The sequence below is a fragment of the Salmo trutta genome, chromosome 21, assembly GCF_901001165.1.
Source record: "Salmo trutta chromosome 21, fSalTru1.1, whole genome shotgun sequence".
NCBI classification, from domain to species: Eukaryota; Metazoa; Chordata; class Actinopteri; order Salmoniformes; family Salmonidae; genus Salmo; species Salmo trutta.
In genome coordinates, this window is record NC_042977.1 from 9,168,567 (window position 1) to 9,177,311 (window position 8,745).

The window sequence follows — 8,745 nt, forward strand, 5'->3', positions numbered from 1 at the left end:
ACGGCGTAGTGTGTTACCAATTGTTTTCTTGGTGACTATGGTCCCAGCTGCCTTGAGATCATTGACAAGATCGTCCCGTGTAGTTCTGAGCTGATTCCTTCCCGTTCTCATGATCACTGCAACTCCACGAGGTGAGATCTTGTATGGAGCCCCAGGCCGAGGGAGATTGACAGTTCTTTTGTGTTTCTTCCGTTTGCGAATAATCGCACCAACTGTTGTCACCTTCTCACCAAGCTGCATGGCGATGGTCTTGTAGCCCATTCCAGCCTTGTGTAGGTGTACAATCTTGTCCCTGACATCCTTGGAGAGCTCTTTGGTCTTGGCCATGGTGGAGAGTTTGGAATCTGATTGATTGATTGCTTCTGTGGACAGGTGTCTTTTATACAGGTAACAAGCTGAGATTAGGAGCACTCCCTTTAAGAGTGTGCTCCTAATCTCAGCTCGTTACCTGTATAAAAGACACCTGGGAGCCAGAAATCTTTCTGATTGAGAGGGGGTCAAATACTTATTTCCCTCATTAAAATGCAAATCAATTTATAACATTTTTGACATATGTTTTTCTGGATATTTTTGTGTTGTCTCTCACTGTTCAAATAAACCTACCATTAAAATTATAGACTGATCATTTCTTTGTCAGTGGGCAAACATACAAAATCAGCAGGTGATCAAATACTTTTGTCCCCACACATCTAGGCCTAGGCTATTGATGGATTCAAGACTAGGTCGTTTTTAATGAATTCAGATTCTTAGTTTGTCAGTGTCAAACCACCCTGTCATTTCAATCATTTGTGTGGTATTAAAAAAGATTCTTCCAAAGTCTGCAGTCGTAAAAGTATGTAGAGTTGCATGAAATGCATTTATAAAAGGGCACATTTTCCCCAGACCCTAGGCTACTAAGGGTTCTACTTAAGTAGTTTTTTTGGATATCTGTACTTTACCTTACTATTTACATTTTGGACAACTTTTACTTCACTACATTCCGAAAGAAAATAATGTACTTTTTACTCCGTTAATTTTCCTTGACACCCAAAAGTACTAGCTACATTTTGAATGCTTAGCAGGTCCAATTTACACACTTTATCAAGAGAACATCCCTTGTCATCCCTACTGCCTCTGATCTGGCACTCATTAAACACAAATGCTTAGTTTGTCTGTGTGTTGGAGAGTGCCCCTATCTATCCGTTAATAAAAAAAAACAAGAAAATGGTGCCGTCTGATTTGCTTAATATAAGGAATTTAATTTAATTTGTATTTTTCAGACTTAAGTATATTTTAGCAATTAAATATACCTTTGATTCTTAAGTATATTGAAAACCAAATACTTAGACTTTTACTCAAGTAGTATTTTACTGGGTGACTTTCACTTTTACTTGAGTCATTTTCCATTAAGGTATCTTTACTTTTACTCAAGTATGACAATTGGGTACTTTTTCCACCACTGCCCATGTGTGCAACTTCTGTAAGTGCCTCTACTCTATGCCACTAGGTGAATGCGACGATATGCACGTTATGCTTTATTATAAAAGTGCATCTATTTTGTCATGTTTTCCAGTACCTCTGAGCCCCCCAGGTCACCCGATTTCATGCAAAAGTTTTGTTCCTGCACCTTCCGATTTACAAATTAAGCACTGAATAGACTACCAAATTTGGGTCATTACAATAACATCAAATAGGACAAGTGAGTGAAAACAACACAGAGGAACTAGAACAATGTGACTTGGTCGGGTCTCCCCCATGCGAGTGGCTTGTTTGTGACGATGGCAGTGTAGCACTCATTCTGCCACTGACAGAAACAATGGCCAGTCTGACTGAGGGTCCTGGGGGTCCGTGGGGCTGGTGTCACCCTGCACAGCCTGGTTCCCAGAACACAGCAGTGGTGAATGGCATAGTGGGCATAGTGGGCACGGTCTGCAATGGGCATTAGTCAACAGGATGACGCAGTCACAGTGCCAGCAACAAACACAGGACTCTGTTACAGACCCGGGAGAGTGAGTGGTGATACCCCTTTCCTATGTTTCCCTCCTCTTAAGTCCCTTCATCTATTAAGTCCCCTAGTCTCGTCTCGTCTCTCCTCTCCTAACTTGCCACCCTCTCCCCTCCTCTTTTCACCTCCTGCTCTCCTCTCCTCACTTGTTTTCTTCTCCTCTTCAACAGACCTGGGATGTATACAGTATATATGGCTCTGGTCCCATTGCTCCAGGCAAGCTCAATCAAGCACAGCTCAAGTATTTTAAAGAAATACAAATACTATTTGAACGAAGGGTAGTGTTCATTGGGGCAACGCCGTTTGGTGCCTAATGAACAAGACCCAGGTCTGCTCTCTCAGATGAGGCTAGTTCTACTAGAGGAGACTGTAAACACCCTGACTGCCCTGTCCCGCAACCCTCTTCCTCCCCTCCTCCGCCTCTGCAACATCCTCCTCTCTCTCCTCTGCTGGAGGTGCACTACCAGCAAGTACCCAGCCACCGCCAACCCGGTGGTGCCCCCTACCCACAGTAGCACCACCCCGGACAGGAACATATCCCTGTGGCGCTGCTCGGGCCCATGGTGCCCGCTGGCCAGCGACATGTAGAGTAGGACCCCTCCGCAGAGTGCCAAAGCCATCCCGGTGAAAAGGATGACCACCGGGTCCGCCCGCCCACCGCTCTTCATTAACTCTATCCGCCTCCGGCTGCGAACGCAATTCATATCCTGGACGGCGGAGCTTAGGAGCTGTTTGAGGAGGACAGCCAGAGCTAGGAGGCAGAGCATGGTGCCCACTCCTAGGCGCCACTCCCCGGACAGGCTGGTGGTGGTGGAGAGGAGGCCTACTCCTCCCAGCCCCAAGCCCAGGACAAGGCTCACTGAGATGCAGTAGCAGAGCAGGGAGCGCCGCGGCTCGCGGAACCACCACAGTTCCACCTGGTCCTCCAACACGCGCCTCTGGAGCAGGGCCGGGTCCAGGCGCAGCACACGGGGGGTCCGGCGTGGGGTGCGCCGCGGGGACATGGGGGAGAACTCCTCCATCTCAGCCATGGCTACTAGGGGAGCCCCCCTCGAGGTTAATCCAGCCAGCTCACAATAGGTACCTGAGGGGGTTAAGAGCAGTTTGGGTTAAATGTCATATTCAAATTCTATGCTTGTGTAACTAGCATTCAGCTATGTTGTGAACTATATCAATGGTTAAAGATGTCATGCAAATCTTATCACATTCTGCTTGTTATCCTTTGTGCTAGTTGCCTCATCAACATCCATTGTCCATTGCATTTAGCAATGCAAAACTCAAAGTTCTCGAGGGACGCAGTAGTTCTCCAGAGATTGTTATTGGAGTTGTAACTGAAATGTGCACGTGATGGTGCTGGCGTCATAGTAGCATTGTCACATGTAGATTACTTACCAGTGCAGACTAACGAGCCTGTTCCTCCAGACTCTCTTTAGTCATCCCATCTGTCAGTCCTCCAATCAGATCGTCATAACAAAAACACATCGTGATAGACATACACACTCCACAAAACTTCCTGGAGGCTGGTTGAGACAGTTGTGGTTCATGATTCCAAAGCTGTGTGTCTTGGTGAGTCTCAGAGTGGAGTCATCCTGGTTGTGTCATGGTCCATGTGCTCCAGCGTTGACTGTATGCTTGTTTGCAGTGGTGTCAGATTATCTGAGGTAGTTTCCAGTCCTGAAGGAGATCCTCATGGCTGACTTGAGAGATATATGTCAACAGGTCCTCCCTCCTCAGTGTAATCTCTCTCTGGTCTGCTCTCCTATCACTCTCTCTCTCTGGTCTGTTCTCCTATCTCTCTCTCTCACACACACACACACACACACACACACACACACACACACACACACACACACACACACACACACACACACACACACACACACACACACACACACAGGGGCAATGAGAGAGGACAACCTCTCTACTCTTCTCATAAAGGAAAACTACCACGTCATTAAGTGGTCAAAAAGCACAATTACAAATCACAATACATATGGTGGAAATAGGGGGGGTGGGTGGGATTGTTATGGTGTGGCAATGGTGACATCGACCAGTGCTTCGCAGTGAGACGGCACGCGGACAGACAGACAATGGGGCAGCCGATGGACACAGCGACCGAGCTGGAGATGGCTGGTGTGTTTGTGGAGGTGGCTCTGATGTCAGTGTCCCCAGATAATGCCCCCTCTGTCACTCCGAGCATGGCGTCATTGATTCACATGATCTAAGATTGCCTCTTGTGTTTGCCACAATGAAGGCTCTAACTGGCCCTTCCCATCTGATACTGTTCAAACTCCAACGTCAGCTCCTGATGTGTAGGCATAATACTACATATAGTTTATGCCAGAGCCAAACATGAAGATAAAGATAGGTTATGTGATTTATGCTATTGAAGGTTATGTGATTTATGCTATTGAAGGAAAATGCGAACACTTCATTTGACTATCCTTTTGGGTGGAGGTGTCCTTATTAGAGTAACTATGAATGGTGTATGCTCTCCCGTCAGTCCGTTTGAATTGTTTGTGTGCTCTGATTGGTTGATAGTGTGACTGGCCCGCCACTTGTTTTTTTGCACCTCCGCCATAGACTTAGATAGACAATTCCACCCAGGTCATCAGGAGAGATCATCCATTGAATTATACTTGTGAGCAAACATTCCATAACTGCAGGTGGCAGTATATCACCAACCTTGGCTTTATACATGTTCAAGCAAAACACTCTTGGTGGCAGTATGCACCCTTTCAGTTTATTTACCAACTCATAGAAGTAGTAGAAGAACAAATTGACTACTTTAAAATGGAGATAGCCTCAATGGTGCTGACCATGCTGTCACAGACACAAAGATGAGAAGTGTAACTAAGTCTATGATCTCCAACTCGCGCCCACTCCTCCGTCCTCAACTCCTTTAGAAAAAGTTGAAAGGTAATTGAAGACAGGGGAGGAAACCTGGAAACAAATGTAGTTGTATGAAACGAGACTCACCTTCTCTGCTAGCATGTCACAGGGGTGGAATCCTAAAATAAATGTGTAAAGTAGTAAAAATACATGTATTTTTGTGCGAGACATTTAATAGATAAGGAGCGTATTGTTTTTAAATGTATGCATGCTTTTCTCTTTCGAGAAAACAACTGTTGACTCAAAGGGTGTGTGGCGGCTTTTAAAATACTTCCGCGCTAGCCGTCGGAAGGATACACTTGTACTTCCTCTGCAGGAGGAGGCTATCAAGGAGAGGACACTCTTTCGTTCGCATATTGACACTCCTACATATGTCAACTGCTTTTTGGTTTATGGAGGAGTCGAGGAGAGGACGTACTTTTTCCCAGTTGAGAATCTCCCAGGGAAAGACAGTTGTTGTCCCACACCAGAGGGCTATATTACTAAGTAGAATCATTGACTTGCCTAAATATTGAAATGGGCATGGTCTAATTGACTCAAGAACCCCAAAAACATATTGAAATGTAGCTTTATTAATGAACCTGAAAATCTGTAGATATTTTAGGTTGTTTATCAAAGTTAACTGGCTAACTCATTGACCCTGCTTTGTAGTATACCCTCCAGACCTACTGAACCCTGCATACCAATGTTCATATAAAACAATCCCCTCAATAAAATGTTGGCTAGGCTACTTTGAAGCAAGGTAAGCCTTGTCTATCTGTGAATATGTAAAGTAGCCTAGGCATTCAGGTTTCAGAGAAGGTATCCTATTGACGATACTCAAGAATGTGTTTGTAAGGTATTTCTTTATTCAGATTATTTTGTATAATGTGTTGTATTTACCATGGATGGTATGATAACATTGTAAATATTTTAAGTTAAATTTGGGCCTAAGAACAATGCATCATCTTAATTTAAAACCTGCCTTTCGATTGTACTTGTAAGTTTGAAAGCGAGTTTACTATTATTAGACAGTACTTGGTTTCAGTGAAAAACAAAACTGTTGAGGTAATAAGAGGAAGGGGGATACCTAGTCAGTTGCACAACTGAATCCATTCAACCGAAATGTGTCTTCTGCATTTAACCCAACCCCTCTGAAGTAGGTAAGGCAGGTGAGGGCCTCCCGAGTGGCGCAGTTGTCTCAGGCACTGCATCGCGGTGCTAGCTGTGCCACTTGAGATTCTGGAGTCCAGGCTCTATCGCAGATGGCCACGACCGGGAAACCCATGGGGCGGCACACAATTGGCCCAGCGTCGTCTGGTTTAGGGGAGGGTTTGCCCGGCAGGGATGTCCTTGTCCCATTAAGCACTAGCGACTCCTGTGGCGGGCCGGGTGAAGTGCACGCTGACATAGTCGCCAGGTATACAGTGTTTCCTCCGACACATTGGTGTGGCTGGCTTCCGGGTTAAGCTTGTGTCAAGAAGCAGTGCAGCTTGGTTGGGTTGTGTTTCGAAGGACACACGGCTCTCGACCTTTGCCTCTCCCGAGTCCGTACGGGAGTTGCAGCGATGAGACAAGACTGTAACTACCAATTGGATACCACGGAATTGGGGAGAAAAAGAAGTAAAAAAAATAACAGGCAGGTGAGGCTTCCTCGAAGGGAGGATGGGGAACACTACACCCATGAAACTGTTGACGTTGGCAAAGACTTTCTTATCAGCAATGACCTGGTAGGTCCGAAAGACTGTGTCATCGATATCTCTGAGGTCAAGTGAGATCTAGTAAAGAACAGAAAGGCCCACACACTCTGTTTATGCTCCCAATTAACCGCTTTACTGACAACGTTTCAATCCAAAACTGATTTTTTTCAGAAAATGTGTCAATATAGCGGTGGGAGCATAAACAGAGTGCTTGAGCGTCACTTCAGACCCGGGTTCAATACCAGGCTATGTTACAACCGGTCATGACATGGAGTTCCATAGGGTGGCACACAATTGGCCCAGTGTCGTCCGGGTTAAAGGGGGGTTTGGCCAGGGGGGGCTTTATTTGGAAACACTGGTCACTTTATAATGGAACACTGGTCACTTTAGTAATGTTTACATACTGTATTCTAGTCAATGCCACTCCGACATTGCTTGTCCTAATATTAATATATTTCTTAATTCCACTCTTTTACTTTGAGATTTTTGTGTATTGTTTTCAATTGTTAGATACTACTGCACTGCTAGAGCTAGGAACACAAACATTTCGATACACCCGCAATAACATCTGCTAAATATGTGTATGTGACCAATAAAATTTGATTTGGATCTCCCTATCCCGGTCCTCCTTCATCTGCTTCTTTATCTCCTTGATGTTCTCCCAGGGCTCAATCTGTTTATTCAGTTCTTTGATCTTGTATTCCAGGACAAACTTGAACTCCTCTAGCTCCTGGTTCTGCTTCTTCAGGTCATAGATTATCTTCTTCTTATAACCCTTTTATATAAAAAACATGTACTAATAGCTACTGTGGTAGTTGTTGACTTGAATGGCAGTGTCCATTCTACTAATTCTTACTCTATCCGTACGGGAGTTGCAGCGATGAGACAAGACATGAACTACAGTATCTATAATGCATTGTAAAACATATGTGTATATCCTTCTGCACTGCCCTCCCAAGCGAAAAAGCAGTAACTGCACATTTGGTCGAAAATTAGTTCTCTACATTAAATATATGCTTAATCACGTGGACAAGTATCCTGCCTCTATTGTATTGTGTTTTGGAGAAAATGGGGGTCATATTAGCAGCAACTGCAAAAAGTTACTGTGAAACCAAGGTAAATGGCAGTAACTTACTGCCTTTTAGCTTGGTTTCAACCTGCCCTTGGCTGCAGTTACTGTGTTTTACCTTGGTATCATATCATTTTATTCTGAAAGTGATGCAATCGAACCTGCATGACACTGACTGACAGCTACACACACATACATTGCTAATCTAGGGATACAACACCATGGTACAGCATTCCCAGGAGAAAATGATGGTTGAACTTGCTCTGAAACACCGACATCCAGACACTGGTAAGAACTAGCTAGCTAAGTAGATCTGAGATCAAAATTAATTAGCTAGCTAGCAAGCAAGCTAGTTAACTAGCTAGCGAGCATAGACTAACAATGCTACCTGCTCTCATTAGAGGAGATCTGCAATTGATACTAACTTTAATCTATTAGCCATATAATGAATCTGTAACGGCCCTATGTGTAGCTGGTGTAGAGAGTCAGGCGCAGGACAGCAGATATGCGTAATCAAAGTCTTTACTCAAAAAGACAAATATACAAAGTAAATCACGAGCCCACAAAGACGGACCGAATTACAACAAACAATCACTCACAAACACAACATGGGGAACAGAGGGTCAAATAATAAACAAGTAATTAGTTGAGTGAAGCCAGGTGTGTAAGACAAAGACAAAACAAATGGAAAATTAAAAATGGATTGGCGATGGCTAGAAAGCCGGTGACGTCGACCGTCGAACGCCGCCCGAACAAGGAGAGGGACCGACTTCGGCGGAAGTTGTGACAGTACCCCCCCTTGCCAACACCGACCTAGGGGACGACCCGGAGGATGAGGCGCGATCCGGATGGAGACGGTGGAAATCCTGCAGCAACGAAGGGTCCAGGACGTCCTCCACCGGCACCCAGTATCTCTCCTCCGGACCGTACCCCTCCTACTCCACGAGGTACTGAAGGCCCCTCGCCCGACATGGCTCAAACAGCATACGCCGGGGCCAACTCGATGTCCAGAGGGGGCGGAGGAACCTCCCGCACCTCAGCTTCCTGGAGTGGACCAGCCACCACCGGCCTGAGGAGAGACACATGGAACGAGGGATTAATACGATAATCTGGGGGAAGCA

The 8,745-nt window shown here is 45.3% G+C and overlaps 1 protein-coding gene across 1 annotated transcript; it reads right to left on the bottom strand.

Moving 5' to 3' along the window:
• Positions 1 to 2,115: 2,115 nt before the first annotated feature.
• Positions 2,116 to 3,675, bottom strand: LOC115157759 (transmembrane protein 125-like). Its single transcript, XM_029706196.1, has 2 exons — positions 3,377 to 3,675; positions 2,116 to 3,068 (listed from the first exon to the last, which is right to left on the bottom strand). The coding sequence occupies exon 2, from the start codon at positions 3,013 to 3,015 to the stop codon at positions 2,323 to 2,325; it is 693 nt and encodes a 230-aa protein (XP_029562056.1). The 5' UTR covers positions 3,016 to 3,068; positions 3,377 to 3,675; the 3' UTR covers positions 2,116 to 2,322.
• Between the last annotated feature and the right edge of the window lie 5,070 nt (positions 3,676 to 8,745).